General features: G+C 40.5%; 2 protein-coding genes across 2 annotated transcripts in view; one reads left to right on the top strand and one right to left on the bottom strand.

Moving 5' to 3' along the window:
- Positions 1-1325: 1325 nt before the first annotated feature.
- Positions 1326-14998, top strand: LOC117255714 (PRELI domain-containing protein 1, mitochondrial-like). Its single transcript, XM_033624861.2, has 6 exons — positions 1326-1481; positions 3237-3443; positions 4725-4950; positions 6001-6114; positions 8297-8375; positions 14725-14998. Exons 2-6 carry the CDS (start codon positions 3352-3354, stop codon positions 14844-14846), a joined length of 633 nt encoding a protein of 210 aa, XP_033480752.1. The 5' UTR covers positions 1326-1481; positions 3237-3351; the 3' UTR covers positions 14847-14998.
- Positions 14999-17201: 2203 nt separating this feature from the next.
- The window catches only part of mxd4 (MAX dimerization protein 4), a 30816-nt gene continuing 21630 nt past the window's right edge, over positions 17202-26387 (bottom strand). Inside the window, exons 5-6 of the mRNA XM_033624288.2 lie at positions 24201-24363; positions 17202-21797 (exon numbers count right to left, since the gene is read on the bottom strand). Of these exons, the coding sequence (XP_033480179.1) occupies positions 21637-21797; positions 24201-24363 (324 nt within the window). The 3' untranslated portion in view covers positions 17202-21636. The remainder of the gene's footprint in view (positions 21798-24200; positions 24364-26387) is intronic.

Here is a 26387-nt window from a genome sequence, read left to right as displayed (position 1 = left end):
ATGCAGCCATCATTGATCTTATTAAATACACCTGTGCTATTCCTACAATGACAAGTCAAAATGTCTGCCATGAAAAATGTCTGTGTACTTACACATAAATAGACATAACAGCTAGGAGCAAGGACAACAAAGCTGGACAAATAAAGGTAAAACATAGACAGAATTACTGTGTACACAGGTGTGTGTGAAAGAATAGGTGTTTATATAATACTATAGAAATATAATTAAAGCACAAATACCCAACAATAAGAATAAAATAAGGATATTACATAATGACATATTCATGTATGTGTTATATGTTTATGGGTGTGTTTCTGACATATTTAAGACATGTAGTAGTTTACAGAAGTCACACTTCAGTGATCAGCATAATGCCATTATTATTATCATCATCCACTAGATGGCGAAAACCACAAAGATAGGAGATAGGAACATGTACATTTCATGATGTTGCATATTGGTTCAATAGGTGGCTAAATGCACCGTTCACGCTGGTTTGTAGCTCGTCATTAAACATACAAAGAGTATTCTTGGTATTGTACTTGTCAGACAGAGTGTTTCTGGATCATGTATCATATCCAGTAAGGCAGTATATCCCCAAACCACTTCAGTGTAAGAACTGTTGGAAGTTTGGTAATAGTCTGTGTGTAGAAGTCATATTGAGATGTAATAAATGTAGAGATTTAATGTTAAGGAGACTGTGTGAAAGAACCAAAGTGTATTCTTTGCGCAATCATGCAGCATGAGGGGCTAACTGTGCAAAGAGAGTAAGTTGGGCAGAAATAACCAGAGCCAGAACGAAGAAAAGAAATAAATGTGAGGAAGTGGGTGAGATAAGATATGTAAGACAGGAAACTAAGGAGGACAAGTCAGCCAGGAAACATGAGGAATAATGCATGTTTACACACCAGAGGTTTTTGGCCTTTGTGGCGATGGTTATAAACTGTACTGCTGGAATAGAAAGAGAAAATAGAGATAATCATAGATGCAGCAAGGAGATTTATGAATTTTGTGGGTGTTAATGGAGAAAATGTACAGCAGCTTTTTAAAGAGGCTTGTAGGCTATTATTATTATTATCATTATCATTATTATTATTATTATTATTATCATTCTTCTTCTTCTTATTATTATTATTATTATCATTAGTAGTAGTAGTAGTAGTAGTACTAAAGTTTGATAACTAGTGGTGATAGTGAGATTAGTGATGCTAATGTAGAAATATACTACATTGTAAGTGGAGACCTCAGGGTAAATCCAGCAGGTGGCGGTATTGCAACACTATGGATGCCACCCGCCATTTAAACACCAAAGAAGAAGAGTCGTTACCTTATTGAGACCACCCACCACACTGTCAGGTCTGTCTGTCACATGCAGGATGGATGTCAAAAACTTATGTTAATTAATTTGCGGGCTAAATGCACAATAAGCAGCCACTCTGCGGATATTAATTAGCCTAGTATTTCATCAGCAGTGACGTCAGGTAAGACTTCCGTTGTTTCCTGTTAGCCAGCAGCCGTTGAAACTCTCTCCGCTTCACCTAGCCTCGAGGCTAAGCTAAACCTAATTAACCTTGGTTGTGTTACTGTTATGCTAAGTCAGCTGTCAGCGCAGTCACAATTGAGCTGTAAAATAAAATACCGACTATCACTTAATCTCACTATCACCACTAGTTGTCAAACTTAAGTGCTTTAGCTAAAACCATTTGAAGAAGCTAGCTGTTAGCTAACATGTTGTTAGCAGTTAGCCACCGAGGTAAGAGCCAGCCATAACCTCTGCAAAAGTAAAGGCGACATGTATGTACAGATTACGCAATACTTTGGATACCATATGTTTCAGTTATTGTTGAGCTGTTGGGAGAAATAAGACTTTAATTTAAATATCTCACAGGATGTGTTGTGAAGAATGAGGATGTGTGCACATTACTGTACCGTTAGTTTTGCATAAAAGGATGTTTACACCCAGAATACTTAAGGAGCAGTCACTTTCTGCAGTAATAGTTAAAAACAAAACAAAGAAACAAACATAGTTGTTATGTACAGGCAATGTATAGTGATAACAATGTACAACAAGCTGTATCATCAGGGTAGTGACATATATATAGTTAATTCAAAACTGCATGGGTGTCTAGAAAATAACTATTGTGTATTTAAATCTAAATCTTTACAGAGAGGTAGTTTTACACATCTACTGATGGATAATATTGCAGCAGGAGTGGGGGATATGGGGGCATTCCTCTTTCACTGTATGAATAATGTCATTATGTGATATCAACAGATATGGAGATTTTATTTATTTGTTTTATTTAACCAATGTTTAACCAGGTATGTCCCATTGAGATCAACGATGTCTTTTACAAGGTAGACCTGGCCAAGACAGCACCATACAAACAAGTTACAGCCAAACAATCACGCAATACAAGCCATAAAAGATATCCAGTAACATGTAGAAATATTAAAATGTCTACGCACAGTGACAAGGACCAAGCAATTCATTCATCCGTGTACTTATGAGAGCTATAAAATCAGACATAGAGACCACTTCACGTAGTTTCAAATCTTTTTAAAGGTTATTCCAAGGGAGCGGAGCGAAGCAGAGCACATAAAGGCTTACTTCTTCAGCTTAGTCTGAGCACCAGGAACAGACAACTAAAACTAAGTCTTGTGATCTCAGATGATAGGTACAGTCAGATCTCTGTTCAATCATATTACAAATGTACTAAGGGAGGTTACCCAGTATGCCTTTATAGATGAACAAATATCAGTTACTGACCCACGAAAAGTCAAAGATGGCCAACCAGCTATGGAGTAAAGCGTACAGAGATAAAGAAAATGCTGCTGAAAATCAGTTGAGAAACTTTTCATGGATTAAATAACCAGAAAGAAATGGCTGATAATGTCTACCCCAGAAAGCTAAATGGTACCACATGAAGGTACATAATCAAATTGGAGCAATATTCATAATGAAATTTAATACTGCTCAGTGATATGCAACATTGACTACAGCTTTTCTACTAAGAAATACAAAGAAGATAGCTACCACAGTAAAATGGGATGTCAAAATCTCTCACAGTTGAAATTTATACTCTTAATTATTAAACTATATCAGTTATCAAAACCGTTTCCCTTTAATGTGATTTTTTTTTTCGTACATTAATGTACAGTCTGTTGTACCTCTTATATTATGTCTTCCTAATCATTGATAGATTTGGTAAAGCTCTTTCTCTTCTCCCCTGCAGGACTGTGCCAGACTCTGGATGGAGTCAGCATCCATCTCTTCATTGTCTTGTGTAGTCACACCCAGGGACCTCAGGGTTCAGGATTCAGGCCACCCTTTACACCAGCAAGAGAAGAATGGTCAAGTATTTCTGTAACAACACAGACATCAGGAGTACGTGGGACCATGTTGTCTCTGCTTTTTGGCAGAGGTACCCTAACCCATTCAGGTATAGCAATTTTGACATGGTCGGTGTTTTGTAAAGCATGTTTCAGTGTCACAAAATACAAATGTATCTTGTGATTCAGATGATGAATCACATCATTATAATTTAAATATTATTAAAAACCCTTTTGCATTTATACATTTTTAACTCAATAGAGGACCTCTGGGATGAAGTGAAGTTACAGTAGTGTTTGTAGACCTGCAGGAATCTTGTTATTGTATTGAATTGGCAATGGAGCGAGGTCGAGTGTGGTTTTGAATCCTACGAAACAAGTTAGGTGAACCTTGTGTACACTGCTTTGCATTTGCGAACTTACAGAAAAGAGCCCTCAGTCATGACTAAAGTGGAGAACTGAAAAGACACAACAGAGAAGTAAAACTAAGTTAAGCATATGCATAATTGTGTGGTCCACCTATTTTACTTTCGCTATGACTCTACCTGACAACATCACAGTCTTGTTCTTTAATATCTCACAAACATCACAGTGGCATTTGGTGCACAAAAAGTTGCATCAAGACCCCAAAAAACATACATGTTTTTTCAAGTGATTGTTTGAAAGTAGACTGCTGTTTAAAACAGCACTGAAATAAATTACAAACTGATATTAAACCTGAAAGTTAAAGGAAAGGTCCGCATTTTTTCCTAAGGCAGTCTAAAAACAAGCCACACATGCCTATATGTTCATTGACATAGATTCTGCATGCTGTCATCAGTTCCTATTATCCACATCAGCTACCACCCCCACAATAGAGTCTAATTCAGTGGGAAACACTTTATAATCCATACTGGCCATTGAAAGGCCCCCATTATCCATATTTGGACTCAAGAGTTAGTCAAATCAAGTGGGTATCCTCCTAAGTTACAGTCTTTTATAACAGAATTACCTCCTTTTTTTAACAGAGTGTTTTTTGCTGAGGTTGCTGGAAGTAAAGTGACACAAAATAGGAAATTGGTGCTATGAAAGACTCTTAATTTTGGAAGGTATCCACTCGATTTGTCTAACCCAGACGGCTGAGGCTTCCTGTTAACTTAAAATAAACACTGGAATTTATTTTCACACAAAATGATGACTGCAGACTTTGTTCCTAATCACTTACATTGGAGGGAAGGGATCTCTTAATGGCTGGTATGAACAGGAGGAATGATTACAGCAAGCAATAACTGTTTCAGTGTGGGTAACTGATCATTGTTTTCAGGCAGACTTAAAAATAATTATCATCCTGTCCTTCACCAGTATCCAGTGACTATGTAGCTGACATGGCTGTGTGTTTTTGTATCCGTCAGCACCCATGTTCTCACAGAGGACGTTGTGTACCGGGAGGTGACCGCCGACAACCGGCTCCTCTCCAGACGCCTCCTGATGAAGACCAATCGGATGCCTCGCTGGGCAGAGCACATCTTCCCCTCCGGCATGTCTCGGTCTGTGTACATCATAGAGGACTCCATCGTGGACCCCGTCAAGAGGAGCCTGACCACCTACACCTGGAACCTCAACCACACAACTCTCATGGTGAGGTGTCTGATTCTCTGTGGTTTGTTGCTTTTAGTGTCACATTTCCCCAAGTCTTTGAAGATGTTAAGATCAATATAGTTGTCAAGTTTGCATCTACCAGTATGTCTCACTGACCTTGTGCACTCAGCCGTCACTACTATTCACTTAACTGGAGCATTTTTTTTGTCTGCCTGAGTTTCTCAAGGAGGCTAAAATGTGTTTTTGTATATTTATATTGTGAAAACAATGTGTCAGTGTGTGTTCTCGAAGTGATGAACCTACAGAGAATTATCACCTGAATATGCAGCTCCCCTCGGCTTTACGAAGCGTTATATTGAGTTACAGCTAATTGTTTAGCTGTCAGGTCCACAACTTTACTGTTTTGGTTTACTCTCAAAGTTCTCATAGTGACATTTTCACCACAGCAAGCAGCTCTTTTAGGTGAAAAGGCTTTCAAAAATCCACTGTACATCACCTGCTCAGCATCACCTGATATCACTGTCAGATGTCACTACAGTTGCAGAATGCAGTCACATACCTCTTACCGCCCTCAGCAGTTACACAATGTGTTAAATTCTAGCAAATACTGATTGTACAAGAATCATGACTCTTGTTTAAGACGATATGAACTCAATTCATGAACTCAAAAAAGATCTGTGTCATTATTAGTGTTGCAGTTTCTCTTCTCGATACTGTAAACTATGTCGGCAGAGTAGAAAATACTGAACCCTGCCATGGCTGCACAGTGCAGACAGGTGTTGCTGCTAGCTGCAGAGGTGGGAAGGGAATGTTAATCTAACCAGACTGATCTTCAAAGGAGTCGAGCGTTTGAATGCAGTTCAGATGTAATAATCTCCCAGGAAAGAAGCACCTTGACATGACTTGTACATTATGCGGCTTTAAGGTGTGCTATTTTCACACCCTCACTGCTGTACACTTGTGTTCTAGTCCACTGCAGTTTGACACATAATCGGAAGTTAAGCTAACTAACTGCTCATGGCTAAAAGAAATGGTCAAACAGTGATCAAAGCATCCATAAATTGCCACTTTTCTCTTCCTTTATGTTAGTCTGTTGAAGAGCGTTGTATTTTCCAAGACTCAGTGGAGCAGCCGGCCACCACCAGGCTGAGACGGGAGGCGTGGATATCCTCAAACGTTTACGGCTTCTCCAGACCTATTCAGGTACTTTTACCCTTCCTGTGCAATAAGCAAGCTTAAATCAACATGTTAAACTATTCTGATTGTAATTTATATTTTAATCATTGTATCGTTTTTCCTTTCTTTTTTTTGTTTGTACCAGTATACTATTTATTATTAGTTGTATTATGCCATGGCTCAAATTGCTGTGAGCTAGAATGAGCTAGATCGTCCAACAACTTAAAACGATGTGCAAATGTTTCCCAAGAAATATGACCCCAGTCTGCCAGACGGAGGCGCTGAAGTAACAGCCCAAAAATGCAATTTTGGAAGGTCACACCAGGCCCAAACCACAACTCCGATTGGCTTGAAATTTGGCATGTATATCCAGCTGAATCAGGGTGTCCGTGAGGTCTAAAAAAACATTGAATTTAGTATTCTCAAAAGAAGAAACTCAAAAGTATAGAATTTTGATGTCAAGGGTCTTAAATTATTTTCTTGTCCTTTCTTTGGATTAAATAAATACCCTAACATCTAAACTGTCAAATGTATAAAATGTTTTGTGTGTGTATGATATGTGTGCACGAGCGCTGTCAGCTGTCAGGAAAGAAATTAAAACGTCTTGCACCTGGCTACTAACAAGCTAACATTAGCCCGGTGCATCGTCCATAGTGCAGCCTGTGAACCTGCAGGCTTATTGTGGTTTTAGGCCAGCTCTTTGGGCAGAGTTGGGTGGGATCCTGGTAACCATTTCGGACCATGGCTCATGTACTTTGAATGACGAAATCAATGCTTTATTAAAAACTGACTTGGAAATCGCGGCTTCTTTTGCACATGGAAGCAACAAGTTGGCTTACATCACCATATATTTACCAATTTAGAGACAATGAATCTCAAGTAGTAACGTATAATATTCCTCTCTGAGATGTAGTAAAGGACAAAGTGTTTTAGATTTGGACTAAAATAAAACATTAAAAAAACCTTTAAAGTTCAGTCAGTAAGTTTTTCCTGTCAGCTGCTGGTTTCTAGTGTTTTAGCCCCATCTAGTGGACACTGGCAGGAACTACAAGCAGAGCAGCAGATACAAATACGCAGATTAAAACATGTTGACAGTTTTTTCCTCTAATTTTGTTACTTTAATTTAAATGTATTCATTTAAAATACCAACTTAACCCTTTCAATTTAATTTTATGTATTTATTTTTCAAAACAAAATCCCTTTATTTAAGTTTATTTAAAATTTTTTTTTAATTTATTCATTAAAAATACTAAAAATTTTGTATTTATCAGGGTTCAAGTCCCAAAGGGACAAAACCCTATTGAGTTTGTGCCAGTATGACTCTAATTGGCCACATGGTGGTGCTGTAATTTATGCCCCAAAAACGACATTTTGGAAAGGCTATGCTCCTCAGACAATAATTACAACTTACTTAAGATTTGGTGACCATATTCAGCTAATTGTGCTAAACAAAAAATGGCTCTGGGACAATAGAAGTCCGCCATGATGGATTTTTTGCTAATTTGTGTGATGAGAAAAACACAATGGGACATCTTTTTTAGATTTTGACTTGATCAGCACCACAGTTTGTATACATAGATATACATTTCTATCACAAATGAGCAAGATCGGATGCAAAACATGTACGCCATACAAACAAAAAGTCTTTGCAAAGGGCTAGGCTCAGCAGTAAATTGGACATAACTCATTAATGATTGATCCCATCATCATAAATCTTGGTACATATCCTGAGTACATGTTTAGGACCTACAAAAGCATTTTGAACAAGACCTATTGGGGGTGCCACAAATACCAAAGATATGTACTTCAGTAACCGGCGAACAGGATATCCCGGATATGAAGTTATGGTCCACATGCTGTGGCCTCTTAAGCATATTTGCTATGTTATGCCTTTGCTCCATTTGCTGTGAAACATAACGAGCTAGAGACATGAGACTTGGCACCACAGTTTGATTTGTGGGTCATAGTATGGGCAGTGGAGGCGTGGGAGCCTGTGTGTAAATGCCAAAATAAAGAAGTGGGAGATTTGAGGAGAGAAGTGAAAACTGTGCCAAAAACATGACAGATATGTTATTATTAGATGTGCGAGATGCCAGGCTCGCTTTGATATCCCCAGAGATGAGGAGAGAGAGAGAGAACTGTTGGCTAAGTGTTGTTTTTTTAAACATCTCTCCCATATGAAGCCATTTCCTGTTCTGTCTTTTCCCAGGAGTTTGGATTGGCCCGATTCAAGAGCAACCAGGTGAAGGCCATGAAAGGGCTGGAATACGCACTGACCAACTTACAGGGTACGTATGCATCACCAGCAGGAACGGGAGAAAAGTGCAAGAGAAGGAGAAGAGGGAAACAAAACAGTTTATTTTTAACTGCCGCTATTTCTGGAGAGGAGAAACTCATATGAGAAGTAACAGTAGAACATTCGTCTGCAACACATTGCGTACTGTTTATTTTACTTGTGGTTTTATTTATACTTTTTCCATACTTTGCATACACAGCTAAACATCCCCATGACATGTTTTAATGAATCTAGTGAAAGTAAAACACTAAAGTAGCTCGCCCCAGACATTTAAATGTTAACATTCCCCCTCCAAAATTTGAAGCAGTAATTAGTCTGGAATTGGAAAGTTGTCACCATTTCCTACCCTTACCCTGTGTTTGTCTTAGAAACAGGTTAATTTAAGCAGTTATTGTTGCTTAGAAGCACCATGTGACTACAGGGGGATATGAAACCATGGCAACTGCAGTGACAAACAGCTTGGATTTCTGAATTTAGGCTCAGACCAAAACAATTACGCAAGTCAGTGTTGCATAGACAAAATAGAGTAGAGCAGGCCTTATGAAAGGCAAATAAAAAGCCTATCCACCATGAGATGAAAAGGCGGAAGACATTACTAAGTCTAATTAAAGGTGCTGTCTGTAAAATATGGGTCTTCAGTAGCAAATAGTGGCAGCTGTAGAGAACTACACCATCTGCAAATATGTGTCCTACATCACAGCTAGGACTGAAACTAACCAATATTTTCATTATGGATTAATCTGTTCGTTCTTTTCTTAATTTAATTGGTTGTTTGCGCCATTAAATGTCAGAAAGTAATAAAGAGGAAGTCTCAAATTTCCCAAAGCTCAAGTTGGCACATTTAGTTTCATTGTTTTGTCCAGCCAATACTCCAAAATACAAAGATATTTGATAGATAGATGCTTGGAGAAGTCTTGGTTGAAAGAAAAGACAGACAGACTTCAAGTTTCTTTATATCATTAAGAAGACAAAATGTTTGAAAAGTCAATTTTAATCATGTCAGAGGTGAATTTAAATGATAGGAAGCCATTAGATGAGAAATGTAGTGCCTTGTTTGGCAGCGGGCCGTGACGAGCGAGGTGTGTGTTGTGCTACAAACTGTGTTGTGCTGATGCAGCGTACTGTCGTCTGAAAGGACATTGTTGTGATTCTGTCCCACTGCCCCTTTGTTGATGGCACTGCAGGGATTGGGATCAGGCTGAGCGTTGTGGTAAGTATGTTAGCAGTGGGGCATCCATCTGCCACCCCAGGCCTTGCCCGGGGTTGTCACATGATGCCGTATAAGAGCGTCACACAGTAGACTGTGTAGCTGAGGTAGTGACTGTCTCCCATTGTGTGCTGTGTAGGCAGATAGACACCAAATGTGTCTGGAAAAATCAATGTGAAAGTGACTCAAAAAGTTGATGTAGCAGTGGTATAGAAGTAGATAGTAGTTTAGTTGACCCTTGGATAAAAACTGAACCTGAGTCCTGACCTTTGTATTAGAGGAAAAATAGTTACAGCAGCTTTTTAGTTACAATCTAGCTGAATTCTATTCGAACAAAACTAGGCCATAACTTAGTATATGAAATGTTAGATGGCTTTTATTTTGAAACAGGAAGTGGTGGCATTCACTCAGTAACAGACTTCACTTTGCTCCGCTGTTGTGGTCCAGCCCAAATATTCATGTAAATACCCGTCTAAATGAGGAACAACAGGGTTCCCACCATCATGGAAAACCTGGACTAGTCATGAAATTTCACAATCCCATTTTCCAGGCCTGGAAAAACTTGTTAAATTAGGAAAAGTCATTGAAAGTTATGGAAAAGTCATGGAATTTTGTTGTGTGTAATGACATTAATTGTCACAGTACTCTTCCATGGATAACCTTCTGTGTAATGTAAAAAACATAAGCAACTATTAGATTGGAAAAGGTTACTGTTTAGCTTTCATGTTATAATTAATATTTGGAGTTAGTATACTAAACAGTTCTGCTCGTATTATACCTTGTGAATGGTCATTAAATTTCATTATGGGTTCTTGAAAAGTCACGGAAACGTTTTGAAATTGGGTCCATGAAAAGATGTGGGAACCTTGGAACAATACACTGAGACACAGTAGCATAGCAGAAGGGCTGTGTATACCAGAACTGTACCCACTTATCATGAACACACCCCTCCCTCTTCTGCTCTGGTCGAGGTTTACGTCCCCATGTGACTACTAGAGGCCGCTCAGCCATCAGCCACAATCCTAGCCAAGTTTTGATAATGATAGATTGTAAAACGATCTATGAGTGCAGATTAATTGGTCAAACCGATGAACCGTACTGGTTCTTACTAAAAATGGCGGCACCTGTTCTGAAATTGTAACCCCTAATATTCAATAATACTACTCATACATTTTAGAGCTTGTGTGTCATACAGACATGGCTGCATGAGGTGATTTCTATTTCCTCTGTCCAAAACTGCAATATGGCCACGGCTGGCTAGTCAGCTAGGTAGCTTGCTAATTTCACCGTGCTATCATGCCACAGCGGTTATAGGAAATAAGGAATACAGTAATGCAGGACTGTCAGCCCCTGTCAGTTTCGAAAGAGCAACGGTCAGTGTGGAAACGCCAACACTTGCATCATCACTCAGTCACTCTGTCAGTGTCATGTATAGGACTGGATTCACATGCTGCGGTCCAGCCAAATACTTCTAAATAAGAATATGTCCCCTCTCTATACACTGATACTTTGATTTTAATGTTCTTACCAGGCTGACATCAGAATAAAGTGAAAGTCCAGCACAAAGTGTTGTAACATCAGAATGCAAAATGAAAATGCACATTTTGTATATTAAGCTGTGATGTGGGGGTTTAAAAATAAAAAATAGTCACACAATACATTTGTATTAAACAAACTGTGTTATGCAGTAGAGGCAAACTTTAAAAATAGTGTCAGTTACTGCAGTTTGCCATTGTATGGCAGTATAGTCAATGATTACTGGTGATGCAGAACAGAGGGGACCTCTGGTGTTGGTGCTTCAGAGATTGTAATTTTTTACCTAGTTGTTTTTGTTTAACTGTCAAATTAAATAAAAAAAAAGAATTCTGACTAGACAGAAAAGAGTGTGAGGGAAAGGAGGGAGAGAGCCATGTCACGTGTGCACCTGGGTCTGTGTGCCGCTACTGGCAGCAGATCTGGATGGCAAATTGAAGTTTATGCTGCCATTATAGATCAGATTGACTGTCAGACACAATCCTCACCTCACAGGTCCTCACACAGTATCTAAACATTTGGCTCAGCTCTTCCTCTGATCTCTTGCTATGAATAAATTTAGTTAATTCAGTTAATTTGCATCGCAGCTCACATCAGCTAGAAAGGCCCTAAGTAAAAGCTGATGCAAAACTATGAAATGAGTTCACTGAAGTTTTTAGAGAAACTGGTGCTCATAATTATCCTGGTTAAGTATTATTATATTACAGGTGAGGATTCAGTCTCTTCTCATAACAGTCGTGTATTAACGTCTACGGTATAGAGCTGAATGTACTTCAGTAATCTGTGTAATGCCAGAATCCACTGCTAAAATTATACATTCAAGTGGTAATTAGACGAGTTGATGTAGAATATCACAATTTAATTTAAACAAACGGTATATATGAACCTAATTATAGAACCACATAAGACCAACTGTATTTGTTATACACTGTAATACAATGAGTAGTTTATCAATCCCTCCAGGATTTCACAGTATTTTTGGGGGAAGATTGTTGCAGCCTTAAATGCCTGATTTCATGACAGCTTTTCTAAATAAACTGCAGTGCATGTTGCAGTGTTTTTAAGCATTTTTTGTGCAATGAAATCATGGTAGCAAGTGAACTTTCCAAAATGGCTGTTTTTATAATTCATTAGAAATTGAACGCAGCTTGTTCAAGTGAGAATAAAACCACACTGTTCTGAGTTTGTGGTTTACAGGCTACTACGCTGTCACCACTAATCTAACATGCCTTCATTGTTTCAACACATGCAGTAGATCTGGATACATGGGGATTTGTCTTGTCTTTGTCCTCGTGTTTCAGCCATTCTTCAAGTGTGTTTTGCGATACAAAAGTGTCGCCTTGCATGATCTTAGCAGTATTTTTTGTTAGTAAATGTGAGACATCCGTGTCACACATGTCTGCGTCTTAACAACCAGAAAGAAGGAAGTGAGTTTGATGACATTATGCGGGGAATTGCTATCATTGGTGAAACTCACAGGAAACTATGATGATGCAGATGATGCTGCAGATTCCCAAGAAAATTTGCAAGGTTGCGCAGAATTCACAGGCTTGGTTGAATTTGCATTAATTGTTGCAGTCGCGACATCGCAACTTCCTGTCACCAAGTGCCACCTGGGTCTGCACACCAGTTCACTCCCTCTGGACAGCAATACTTGACAAACTCTCCACAGTTTTGGGTTGTGGAATCACCATACTGCACCAGACTATGACACAGTCAGCAAATCAAACATACACAAGAAATCCACTCAGGCTTAGCGAGGAAAAGGAAGCATGTTAAGATCTGCTGCTAATACGTCACCTCTCAGCCAAGGGGTAAAGTTATTTGTTTCTCATGCATTTAAAGCCAATTTGCATTATTTGTTTGTTTTGTTTTTATCGTTTAAAAGATTAGGCAATGTAAAAATCATCTGTATGAGCAGTCAACACATTTCGTTGCTTTCTGGCCCCAACAAATCCCTGAGATCCACACCCTCCAGTTATTGTCAGTGTCCAGACACGAAGAGGTTTCTCCTCCCTGCCAGCATGCAGCAGCCTTCCCAGGAAAACGTGTATCTGCTCCTTTGTCTGAAGGAAGCAGCTCGTCTTTGCTCTCTTTCCGTCTCTCTTAAGGTTTAGGGAAACTGCTGTGTTGTATTGTGATTGTGGTTGTTGTTCTCAGACGAGGTACTTTAAGTTTGAGGGTTCACAGTCAGGTCAGGCACAAATAGACTGTGCAGCCCGTGGCAGTGAATCCAGAGACGGTTTCTAACAGCCTACAGATGTGGGTGTGCTCACTTTAGGACTCCTTCAAAAACCAGTTTCTCTTTTTGGAGGAAATCTGTAATAATTTAGTCACCTTTCCATTGCATGTCATTATGTAAAGCCTCTTTCAGGCATTAACCTCTTTACATAAATGTGATGGTATCTACCTGACATGTTGGTCTCATGTGTGAATAAGCACCTGAGTCACTTGTATGCAAAAATCATTAAAGCAATCGTAACTCGTCAGACCTAGAGACATTTCTGTAACACTTTGAACACAGCTGAATTCAACACTGTTTCTCACTTGGGTATCATCTGCTGTCATAAAAGAAATCACCTTAATAAATGATGGAACACTGAATTAGCCGATGTGACATTCTTAATGAGATTCTTCTCATGTCAAACCACTCTCAAAAAATCATTTTACCCTTCCAGTGCGACCGGGAAAAAGAGGTTAGAAAAAAAAAACCTTGTACCACCACAGTAATTATTAGACGAGCTGCCTTCCTTCTGATATTTTCAACTTTCATTCATGCCAGCAGCATCAATGAATAAATGAATTTCCAGTGAAACCCAAAAACCAAGTTGCAGCTTGTTTGTGTGCTGTGGGACGTTCTGAAATACAGGCAGGGTGGAGCGTCTGTTGCATTCAGGATGTTCATTAATTAAACCATCAATAGCAAAATATGTTTTAAATTCCATAACTGATGCAGACTGTGAAAAACAGAAATCATTTTTGTTCCTATCATTATACTTTTCACAGTGTCTGCAGCTCCACATTTAAAAGTCTTAAAATTTAGTTTTATAAATATTAGAATATGTGAGTCGTGCTCTTCTGTTTCAAAGTCCATATTTCTGATGGTACAAATCTTTAAAACTACCGCTGACCCTAACACGGTCTTTTTACTTTATATCTGCACTAAACTTTTGGCAAAATGTAGATTAAATTAACTCAACTCTAATAACTCAACTCCATATTCCTACATAAAACCTACTTCTGCACACAGCTATGTACGTACATGCTTTTATATGATGAAGAAAAAGTTCACACTTCAAAAAGTCAGTCTTAAAGTTTCCTTTTTTAGCGTACAGCTGTTTGCTAACAGTAGTAAGTTTCCTCTCATGCACCAAGTGCCAAATTTTTCACTCCCACAGGGCATTTTTCTGAAAATGTCGTCTTGTCTTGTCTTAACAAAGCCATAAGGAACATTTAAGCAAAAGTCACGTATGTCTGAACAACAAAAAGCCATCACTTCAGCAGTTTAAAGCCAGTAATGTTGTGTACTCCATTTCTGAAAAGGACTTTAAAAAACATAATGTTCTCATTCTGTCCCGTCTGTCTCTCTGGACTCTCACAGGAGAGACGCCCCAGCGGCTGCTCAGGGACACAGTGAAGGACGCATCAGAGAAGGCCAAGGAGGCAGCCAAGAGCCTGGCCTCAGCTGCTGCTGTCCCGCAGAAACCCCAGCAGTACGTGTGACGGGACAGCGTGTGCAGCACCGTGCAGGTGACACGAACTCAACACGATGCCTTTTGATCGCCTCGATCATTTCAACTGGACTGAAGTTCTCTGGGATCTCGTCGATCTCTGTCTCTTCTTTCATACGACGCAGCCTCTCTTCTCTGCGGTTAGACTTTTATCTTTCTCTTTCTTTGTTCTCAGCTCTCTGTCTTCATCAAATCTCAGGTCCTGAGCCTTTGTCTCATACATATTGCCTTTGTGGAAACGTTCAGATTGTGACCAGCAGCACCCTTTAATGCTGTAACGGTGTCAGGTAGAAATGCACATTGTCATGTCTTGCCATATTTGTAATGATCAAAACAGCTACTTTGATTTAATAAGCTTATTTTTGTGTAAAATGATAAATCAGTTTGGCACATCAGAATTTTGTCAGTTTAAAGGAAGTGTGTGTAGGATTTAGGGGGATTTAGTGGTGAGGATTGCAGATTGCAACCAGCTGAAACTTCTCCGGGTTAGAATTCCTTCAGTGTTCATTGTTCAGGAGCTACATTATCCGCAGAGGTCGCTTCCTCTCCAACACAAACAGACCAGATTCTCATTTATAAACATTGCGTACACACAAAATGAGGCCTGAAAAAGGCGTACTTGATGGGGGAAACTTTGACCCATGCTTACGAACATTCTTGAGATGGTAAATTGGTGACTCAGATGGTGAGGTGGAAGCCTGATTGTGTAAATTGTCATATCTTTTGGTGCACACCATTTTTGGCCTATGTTCGTAGGTACATTTTTAGTATGGATCCTATGCACTGTTTTATAAATGAGACCCCAGATGATTTAAACTGGCAAAGAGCACAGAATAAAGCAGTTTCATGGTTAAAACATAAGTGTTTTTCCAGTGCTGTGTATCATACAGGGGCTGCTAACGATGCTAACTGATGCAAAAATGTGAATGGCCACGAGAGCCAGTGTTTGGTTTGTCCTGTCTTGGCTACTGTAGAATCATGGCAATCCAACATGGCGGATTCAGTGGACGAGGACCTGCTTCCTGTTGTCCTCATTCTAAAGTAACAAAGACACAATCTTATTTCAATTACAGTTCTTATTGTCGGGTGATTATGCACTAAAGAAAGCATACTTACTGTATTGTATTAAATTTCTGCCAATATATCCCCCTAAATCCTACACACTGGACCTTTAATATATTTATCATTCATTGTAACACTAATAGTTTCTTATGCTTTTGGCACTGGTCCAGCTGAAAGTTCACATTAGACCAAATCATAACACTCTGATGTGTGTCTTTAATTTCACATAATCAAGGAAGGTTGAGGATCATGATTTGATGGTTGCACGCAAGAGATACTGAAACAGTAAATCTATACTGGTCAATTTCCTCATGATTTCTTCCCTTTTTGACATTTTCCAGATTTGAGACTGAACTAAACTTCGTATTTCAAACACACAGTGTATTCTGTAATATTGCGCACAATGAATATGAATGCGTCTGGTTAGTCACTGCCAGAACAGCCTATACTGAAGCTTTGATAATCACAAGATACCAAAGTGACTTATATGGGAAAAAAATCAGACTGAGCAAAGTTTTCACAGCTCTGTGCTCAGATTTACTCTGTAATTAGCCTTCAAGTGTGTGACTGTGTGACTGAGGTGCGTCAGTGAAAATATTATAGATATCAATCTGCCTGTTGATATTAATCTTAAGTCGTGATGAAGATGAGACAGTATTGTTAAGATTTAAGTGATTGCATTCCCTTTTAGCTGGAAATTTCTGGATTTTTCTGCTCTGAGACTTGAATTATAGTTGAATATAATATATATTATATATTCGTGGGATGTATTTTGAAGGAATATTTAGCATATGTGATATGAGCTGTATGTGGATTTGTTTTAACCAGAAAGTAAGATGTGTAAAAACAGAATCAATTTGACCTTTAAATCAAGAATTGAATATTTTTGTTAATCATTTAAGAACATTTTCAACCAAACCTGCAAGTTAAATTTGATTGTTTGTTGTCTTATGTTTTCTCATTTTCAGCTTTAATAAAATTTAAGTTATTGATTTAATTTTCGCTCTTTGTTGACTTCACCAGTTCACATTCCTCTGCTGCTACAGTGCCAAAACATGAACTCTGACCTTTAAAAACTAGTTAATATTCCAGACGACAGATCAGTTTCACAGCTGCACAAACCAAACAGGAAGCCCTTTAACATCTGAACATCTTTATCTGCATATTCCCACTGCTTTGTTCTGCTGAAGGTTGTCGCAGCGCTCCATTACCCCCACTCACTAAGCAACGTGTAGTTCCACACACTGAACCGTTCAACAGACAATAATGAGACTGCTGCTGCAACTTTTTTTGTATAAAACATTTTAATTATATTACAATGAGAGAATACACAATACCTTCAAGTGTTTGCTAAAATGTAGCCAGCACCAGGTAGTCGTGTACACACGCTCGCACACACACAAAAAAAAAAGGAACTTATATAACATCTTCTGGATGCATATTACACATCCGCTAAAAAGGAACATATTCACAGGTCTCTGGCACAGAACTCTCCCTAATCTGCACAGTATGTCAGCCCAGACAAACTCCCCACCATCCTCCTCTCAAGCTATAAATCCCAGCCAGCTCGTTCTCCTCTACAGCCTCAAGGTTCACGTGGGTACAAAAGATAATGCTGGGGTGACACCCGTTTGACTCAGAGGTGTCACCCAGTACGTAAAGATGCAAAATAAGGAGAAAAGACATACAGGCGGGGCGGGGGGGGGTCACCGGAAGGCGGGATGCTGACCTAAAGCCTACAGGAAGTTAAAGCTATTCATCTGGAACTACATAAAGGAACTAATCATTCAGCATGGAAGGTTTAAAAGTGACTATGTATTTGGCAGGCTTAATATTTCATGGAAGTCATTGTGTCGATTTATAGAAGCACCATTACGCAGCAGGTTCAGGTACAGGATGGTGTCGTCTGCGCGCGGACTTTACCCTGATTTCATCCCACCACTCTCCTTTTCTCAGCCTGCCGACTTCCCCAAACATCACATGGTGCTTTTGTGCTCTTAGAAAACCCAACACATGCTGAAGTAAATCTCTGTGCAACAGCAACATAAAAGCAACTATCAAACCTTGTCTGTGCTCGCTCTGACGACTCTTAAATTACGCTTTGATCTCACTGGGAGTTCAATGAAGAGCCCCTTCAGATTCTTGACATAAATGTTTACCTTTTTGCAATTGAAGAAAGAAGGGGGGTTTAAAAATAAGAGCAACTGTGATTGATTTAACAGTTTCAACGAGTACAATCTCTGCTTTTTTTCTTTTTCTTTTCTTAAAAGAAAGTACTTTTTCCAAGGCACATCATTAAAAGAATTTCCATAAACACTATCCCGTCCCACATCCAAACTAAATGTTACCGCGTCCAGTCAGCCGCTCAAAGCCACTCTCGCTCTGAGCGTGTGCTATGTACATTTTTCAATGATGCCACTGAATGATTATAATCTCATATCTGGCCCTCATCCCATTCACTCTGTCGCTGTTCCCCGCCGGGAGGTTCTGTGCAAGAGAAGAACTTTATGCCATCAATATGGTTTTCGCTTAATTGTTCGTTTGACCAACAAACTGCAAAAGGACATTTCTGATACAGTCATGTACAAATCCTTTGACATTAATGTAAACTCTCAATGACAAATAGAAAAAAAAAAACTTTTTTTGCCCTCCTGCAGTGTATGGAGAGAGTGCAGATAGGAGGTAAAATTCATCAAAATAAAATATAGAGTTGGTCACCACCAAAAAAAAAAATGCACCACAGAGTCAAAAGCAAAACCACCTGCTTGTCTTTAGAAACCCTGCCCGCCCACCCTCCCTCAGAAAGCACACGATGGTAATATTGCTGTGTCTCAAGAGGTCCCCTGATCAATGGGTAACACTTTTTTTTTTTTTTTTTTTCTTTGGGACGGACCACTGGGAGCGTGGAGGATTACACCTTTTTAAGCTGCCATCGATTGGATTATTCTTTTATCGCTCCTCTCCCAGTGACTCCCACTGAACAAACACATAGTCAACATACAATAATAGTAAAATGACAAAAAAAAGAAGAAACACGCTTCAAGCCCAGAAGTTTTGAACCCCGTTGGTGACCATTCGGGGCGACTGGAAGCTGCCATGGGAGTTTACCAGTGTGTTTTGTTTTTATTTTTCTGTGACAGAGGCGGCACTGGCAGATGAGCGGGCATCGTAGAGGGTGGGGAGTGCCTGGACAGGGTGCACAACAACAGCGGCTGCTCAGTAGAGACTAAAGGGGCTTCTTTTTTTCTTTTTTTTTTTATTCATAATGAGGTCTTGTCTTCAAGTGCCCCTTGCTCATGGAAGTGTTTTGGCATGGTAAGGGTTGAAATCAAAGCTTTCAGCCCCGCCAGAGGGAGGATGAGATTAAGAGGAGGAGAGGAGAGGGGTGTGACCTGAGTAGGGACCGAGGGCGAGGAAGGAGCGGGGAGGAGGAGGAAGAGGAGGGAGGTCGAAGGCTCACCAAGGCACAGAATGACAGCAGGAGAGTCACCCAAGGGAGAGGGGCCAGTGTATCAGCTCCCCTGCCCCCACTCTCCCTTCAACAAGCCTGACCTCATGTCTGTCTGTCTCTCATATATTTATATATATATTTATATATAGATAGATATACTCACTCTTTTTTGTCTTTTCATTACAAGAGAACATTTAGGAAAATATAATACAAAATTTAATACAAGAAATATAGACTACACTGGCTAATATCACTCTCAGTGACACGTAGCTTCTTTTGTATGCGACTTTTTTGTTTTCTTTTGAGTCTTTTTGTAGGTTTTTGATTTTTTTTTGTTTTCAGGTCAGACCTGTCATGGTGGGCCGGCCCTTATTTTGTCTTTTTTTAAAGTGTTCGGAAGCCAAGCTCTAAAGACTGCCAGAGACTGAGGCCTAATGATTATTAAATGGTCAGAGAGCGACAGAAGCGCCTCCTCCGTCGATAGTGACTATTGTGCATAAGTTACAGACAAGTTAGAGAAGAAGAAACGTTGTCTACGTTGGTCTTCAGCAGTGCCCAGAAGCTCCGGAAGTAGGTAACAGATAGCAGATAGGAAATTAAGATTATTAGTCCAACTGGATGTTAATAGTTTGGTAAGTTAGTTACAATGAATGCCTCTACAGAGAACAAATCATTAGAGCTGGCCCTCTTTTTTTTTCCTTTTAAACATTTTTTCTCCATTCACAGGTTTGACTTGTTAATCAGAACATCCTGACACACGTGAACGCTCCTTGAAAAAGTGACAAAGCTGTAGAGAAACACGAATTCTGAGTAAATGGCACTGTGGGCAAAGATAAGGATCTATTAGTAAAAACGAAAAAGGGGTGAACTTCCCCTTTTTCTGCAGGTCCGCTCTCTGTAAGCACCCACTGGCCGTCTACAGGGTAAAAAAAAAGGGTAAAGAAAAAAAAGTCTCCCGTAACACCTCATGGTCCACCAGAATTATTTAAACACTCAGAGGAAGCACCCGCCTCTCGTATTTATTGCTACATCAATTCGCTACTGAGAAGGAATCACAAGATTTGAATGGTTTAAGGAATAGAGTTTTTAGTTATGAAGCAACTCCTTTTTTTTTTTTTTGATTGACATAGTAGTCCATCCACACCATAGGGTGGTATAGTGTAGTGGTCAGTAGTGTGGAGTAGTGGTTAGGCAACCCAACCAGAGGGAGACATGAGGGTTTGGACAGTAACTGTACATCTATATACATTCTTTCTTCTCTGCTACAGCTCTGTGACTTTTTCAGTTTGTGTTTAGACAGACGTCTGCCAAATCTGGGAGTGAAGATGTGACTTTGTGTGCAGAAGCAGGTCCAAGAAATGCCTGTTTTAGGGCACGCAGTCTGCTGCAGATCCTAAACAGCTGAAAAATTAAAAGAGTAATTTGACATTTTGGGGGGAAAAGCTAGCAATCAGTTAGCTTAGCTTAGCATAAAGACTGGGAATTGGGGGGGAGACAGCTCAGCACAAACATGAATAATTATATTCCCCAAAATGTCAAACTATTCCTTTTATCTTTGTCCATTTTTCAGCAAACGTTTTCAAGGAAAGTGCAGGACTTCTGCAGAAGCTACTCCTGTAAATCTTATTGTGTAAAAGGGAGAATCTGTGTGATGTAATTCAGTGATGCAAATATTGCATAACAAACAGATGTACTTTGCCTTTTACATCACAGACGTCTTCGTCCATGTGATGCTGCCTCACAGAAATAACATGAAGCTTATATTTAGTTTTTGACCTCTCTTAAAGTCCCTCGCTTGTTCTTTCTCTCTTTTACGCACACACACACACAAGCGCACTTTCTGAAATTCTGATTAACGAGTCAAAGCTGTCCACCACACCACAGAAGTCCCCATTTAAACCACAAACTCTGCTCTGCTCTCTAGTCTGCGGCAACACTAGGTAGAGGGGTTGTGAGGGCAGTGGGAGGGCAGGGCGTGTGAGGAGGGGCAGGTTCAGGCAGGTTACAGTAGGGTGAGGTAGGGTCAGGGGTCAATGGGGGGGGGGGGGGGGGGGGTGTCAGGAAGGCTTGAGTGGCATTTCAGCCCCATGTGCTTCCTGGAGAGCCAGGGCCAGGAAAGCAGAAACAGGTTCACTGCCGCTGTGGACCGGTCTGATGTAGGTAGTGGGCGGCACTGGTGATTGCGAATGGTTCGGGGGAAGGTACAGGTGAGGGCGAGGGAAGCATGGGCGAGGAAGCTGGTGGGGAGATGGATGGCCGCGCGGTGTCTTTAACAGTGGTGCGGCTGCAGTCTGTGGGAATGTGTGGCTGTGTAGCTGGTGTCGCTGGAGCTGCTCTGGAGGCTGTAGTGGTCCTCCTCCTCGCCGTCGCTGATGCTGTCCACGCTGTCCGCCTCGCCAGGGGTGAACTCCATGCCCTCGATGTCCACCTCTGTGCGCAAAGAGAAAAATACACAAGGTTATTTTCGGCACTGTTCGGAAAACAGAACAAGTGAGGGGAAACTGTTTATTTCCACCCAACTGTGGGCATATTTATTAGGGAGCCTGCAGCGCCTGTGGATTAAACCCGGATTTAGGGAGCCATTAACTCTGGGCAAACAGGCAGATCTTTGTGCTCCCACAGCTAATCCTCATCCATTGATAAACAATTGCATGTGTGTTTACCTCATCCAGGATTAATAAACAAACTGTAACAGTCCATACTAAGTAATTCAGGGGAGTGTGTGACACCAGTGAGCAGCAGATTGGCCCTTTAAGCTCGGGTTGTGTTTGAAAAGAAATAGATCATAAGACCCTGCAAGGAAAAAGTGTTTACAGCTGTTCTGAATGGCCATCCCAGAGAGAGGTGAGACTATGGATGTATAAACAGACCTGGATAAAGTGTTGGAGGCGGGCCTTGTTCATTCTTATGAAAGTTGCTCAGTGCATGAAGCCAAAAAAGCTGATTTCCACGATATGAAATTACCCAGATCCTCTGCATCGTGGGGCCCATAAGAGCAGGCACACCGGAGATTTATGGCAACTGAGCAGCTAACTTTCAGTTTAGCCCTCAGCTAACTCAAATGAAGGTAAAATGATTTAATGGTGCAGCTCTCCTAGACCTTAGGATGGTGAAATGCGCCATTTTACAGGGACTGTGATGCTCAGATAAATTTATCAACTGGTTAACAGACATCTCTTTTACAATGTAAGTCTGTCCCGGAAGTTTCATGTTTGGCCACTATGTCAAATTGGCATTGACCCGTGCTGTTCCTTGGGGCCTGTGTGACACATGATGAATCATTTAAACGTGGATGATATCAGTGCACCTTATTAAACTGCCTTTCCTGGAGGGCATTCATAAGCATCTTTTACAAAGTTGTTGAAGGTGAAAATGACACACCCTTATTTTGCTTCGCTGTTCAGTATAAAAGGTACAATCACAGAATGGGGGGACAGAGTTGTCTCGCCTTTAAGCTAGCAGCAGAGGTAGTAACAGCGCCAAACTGACGTCTTTGTAAAAGGGACAGCTGGCAGCATGGGTCAGGTGTCACATTTTGAGGACGTGTTATATGAGAGACCCTCTACCGGGAGATTTAAAAAGCAGCAAGCAGCAGTTAGCAGCTAACTCAAAGGAGAAGAACAACCAAAATTGTCTGCAAATTGGAGAGACAATAGCATCCAGGAGCAACTTTTACTTTCAATCAGAGGGCATAATCAGCCGCCATTTGACAGGGGAGGTAAATGACTGTTATTGCCATGTTATGCCGTTGTTATTGTTTAGAAAGCACTGCCCGACGCATGTGTTATACGTCACACTAGACGCTGACCCTGCTGTGTTACATGTCAAACCTGTTATGTCTTTTTTGCTTCTGGAACGCTTGCATGCCATCTTAAATCAATCACTGGGGCGGCATTATGCCACCATTGTTTGGTTCTGTGTAAAAAGGCAAAGCCAGCGTAATGAAGGGACTTGGTTGCGGCCCTATCGCAGGATCTCTGTATGAAAAGTAAATAGCTGTGTAAAGAATGAAAAGACAGAAGATAAAACCCTGACAACTCTCTAATCTCTGCACACTTGGGCAGTCATTGCAGAGTTGGGCGTGATTGTCATTTCATGAAGTTACAGAGATGGTACAACACAGACCCTTACTGGCTCCATAAATCCTGGTGTGTCAGGATAATAACATTTAAATAAAGCCAGCATTAGTGACAGATGAAACATGACAAAGCGGTTGAGCTGCCACAAACTGCAGCCATACATGGAAGATCACATGATCGCCATCAGTAGCTAAAGACGAACGCTAGATTTCTTTATCTGCTCTCAGAGGTGTTAACCTTTGATCCCGAGGCCATCACCTGCAAACAAGGCCAGGCTAATCATGGAGGGGCTTTTCACTTGGATCACAGTGTGATTCAGAGTTTATCGGTGGACAGCGAGAGGAATGCAAACAGCTCTGACTGAGTTTACATGTAGACGAGGGCAGGAATAGTGTTGTGTTGAGCTGTTATTTGCAAACAGACTATAGCTTCAGGGTATACAGTGTGCATGTTAACTGAGCCATACATTTACAGTAATGACATAGTTACATAAAGCTGTGGCAACAACAATGCCCACAGTGTACAGTAGAGGAAGTCCTGATTGACGTAACATTCTCTAGAATTAATTTTCATTTAAACAGCATTTCATAATATGTCATGCACGTCTCTATCTACCCTAGAAAGCTGTTTACGGATAGCTTATTATTACTGATGGGAGCGTTCAAACAACTGTCCAGATCTGGGACAAACAAGGTTCCATAGTGAGTCAGTCCTGAGTGTAGTGCAGCCAGTTGACTTTTTAAAGCCTGTGTACCTTGCTCAGAGTCGGTGGAGATGGTGGAGCCCATGCTGTCAGTGCGGATGCGCTCAACGGATCCGGACACAGAAAGCTGCTCCAGGCGGCGTTTGAGGTAGCGGTGCTCTCTCTGCAGTTGCTCCTTCGTGTTTAAAGCCTTCCTGTCCTGCTCCTCCAGCTTCTGCAGAGACACAGAAATGCAGAGAATCAATGATTAACATTCACTGGACCCAAACATCCCCAACTTTACTCTCTCTTTTTACCGTATACTATTTTGTTTCGTATTTGTTGTATCATTTAAATCCTAAATTTAGACTCTTTTCCACTAAAATAGTTCTTGTTCCTGAACTTATTCCGTTCAGGACTCTTGGAACCTACCAGAACCACTGTAATCAAGGATGCATCACCTACAGAGGTCACTGCACAATGCACAACTGAAGTAAACCGTAGTAGCAAGATAGTTAATCGCATTTATTACCCCCAAACTTTTGTTCTGTTTTGTCTTGTTTTATCCACAAACAAGCATGCATCAACTATTAATAAGACCACTGCATGCTCTTGTTTTCCAATGGACTGTGGCTGCGGCGGCTGTTGCTCAGAGGTAGAGCAGGTCGTCCACTAATCGGAAGATTGGCAGTTCGATACTCAGCTCCTCTAGTGCACATGTCGAAGTATCCTTAGGCAAGTTACTGAACCCCAAATTGCTCCCGTTGGCTGTTCCATCGGTGTGTGTGTGTGTGTGTGTGTGTGTGTGTGTGTGAGTGCGACTGAGTAGCAGGTGGCACCCTGTATGGTTGCCTTGGCCACCAGTGTGTGAAAGCGTGAATGTGACTCATGCTTTGCGTGGTCGGAACACTAGAAGAGCACTGTACTATTGTTCTACTACTGTTCTATTGTTGCCTTCTTTGTCCTCTCTTTTCGACCTGTAGAACAAGACACGCCCACTGACGTCATCACGGTTCGAAGGTCAAGGAGAACCTGCTGTTTTTTTGGTTACAGTTGGGGACCAACTTTTTCGGGTTTGGAACCAAGATATTTTTGGTCAAAATGTTCTGGACAGTTCAAAATTAGGTGCCGAACATGTTCCATGTTGGTGGAAAAGGGGCATGTGGGAATTTGTTTTCTGGATTACTTTTTCTTTCCCTTCATAATACATTTTGCAGTGCTTCTTAAATTGGGAGACTTAACATAAAAGTACTTTGGAGAAACAAAATCTGACCATTTTTGGGGCATGTAGAAATGGCACACTGCAATATCACTTTTAAAAATATATTTTATTTTAGTATTCGATATTCATACAAGAAGAATAAGTCATTGCTGCACACCGTATGCTGTGCATGTTAATAATAAAACGAAAGTAAAACATGTTTTCATAGTACAAATACTCTACGTCTGACATGTTTGGTATTCTTTATCTGTTCCGTAGTTACATAAGTTTTTTGTTCCAATGGTGATTTCTATATTAGTGCTCTACTTATTACTGGTGTTGGAAACAGTGTGTCTTTGCAAGGATTTGGATTCATGCCATATCATACAGATGCAGTTACTGATGTTATCACATAAAAATGTGAAAGCTTATGAAACCAGTGTTTTCTATCATCTCCTGTCAAACTTACAAAAGAGAGCATCTAACTACAACAACAAATTTCAACATGTAATAAGGAAGTTGGCTGAGGGACTGTGTGAGGTCTGCAGGTTAGAAAGTCAAAATAAACATAAAGTCTTGTAAAAGTTTGACTCAACGGTGGGTTTGGATTTTGCACTTATTTGAATGTGAAAGCTTTCAGTGGTGAATCAAAGCGGAGCTGAAGAACACGTGTGGCCCCCTGTGATGCGAAAAGACACAGCGCTGACGAGAATTAGTGCAGATCATCTGAGCAGAGAGGACATGCATGATAAACAGGAAATGAAGGGTTAAAACATGCCACGTCTGGATTTTCCACCAACCACAGTGTTGCTGCTTGTAAACAGCAAGATCAGTACAGCGTGTCCTTAAGTATAGATTTACAGTTCTTACTCTGCAGCACTAAGAATCTGATAATATCCTGCAACCAATCAAGTGTTTTAAGCCCTCCTCGGTCACTGCTGTTGCATACTTTTTTTTTAAAGTGTGTGTGAGTGTGTGAGTGTGTGTGTGTTTCTTAACTGCCACAACAGTTAATGAACCATGGAGGAGGAGTTGGCCTTAAACAAACCTAACGTCCA

The sequence above is a fragment of the Epinephelus lanceolatus genome, chromosome 3 (genome assembly GCF_041903045.1).
Source record: "Epinephelus lanceolatus isolate andai-2023 chromosome 3, ASM4190304v1, whole genome shotgun sequence".
Lineage (NCBI taxonomy): Eukaryota > Metazoa > Chordata > Actinopteri > Perciformes > Serranidae > Epinephelus > Epinephelus lanceolatus.
The sequence above is the reverse complement of the archived record's forward strand: the minus strand, read 5'-3'. Positions and strand labels throughout refer to the sequence as shown.

Bases quoted from the DNA above. Each gene is read 5' to 3' on its own strand.
- LOC117255714 (XM_033624861.2), top strand. From the start codon at position 3,352: ATGGTCAAGTATTTCTGTAACAACACAGACATCAGGAGTACGTGGGAC. The intron at 3,444-4,724 runs GTATAGCAATTT...TGTATCCGTCAG, and splicing joins AGGTACCCTAACCCATTCAG to CACCCATGTTCTCACAGAGG. The intron at 4,951-6,000 runs GTGAGGTGTCTG...CCTTTATGTTAG, and splicing joins TCAACCACACAACTCTCATG to TCTGTTGAAGAGCGTTGTAT.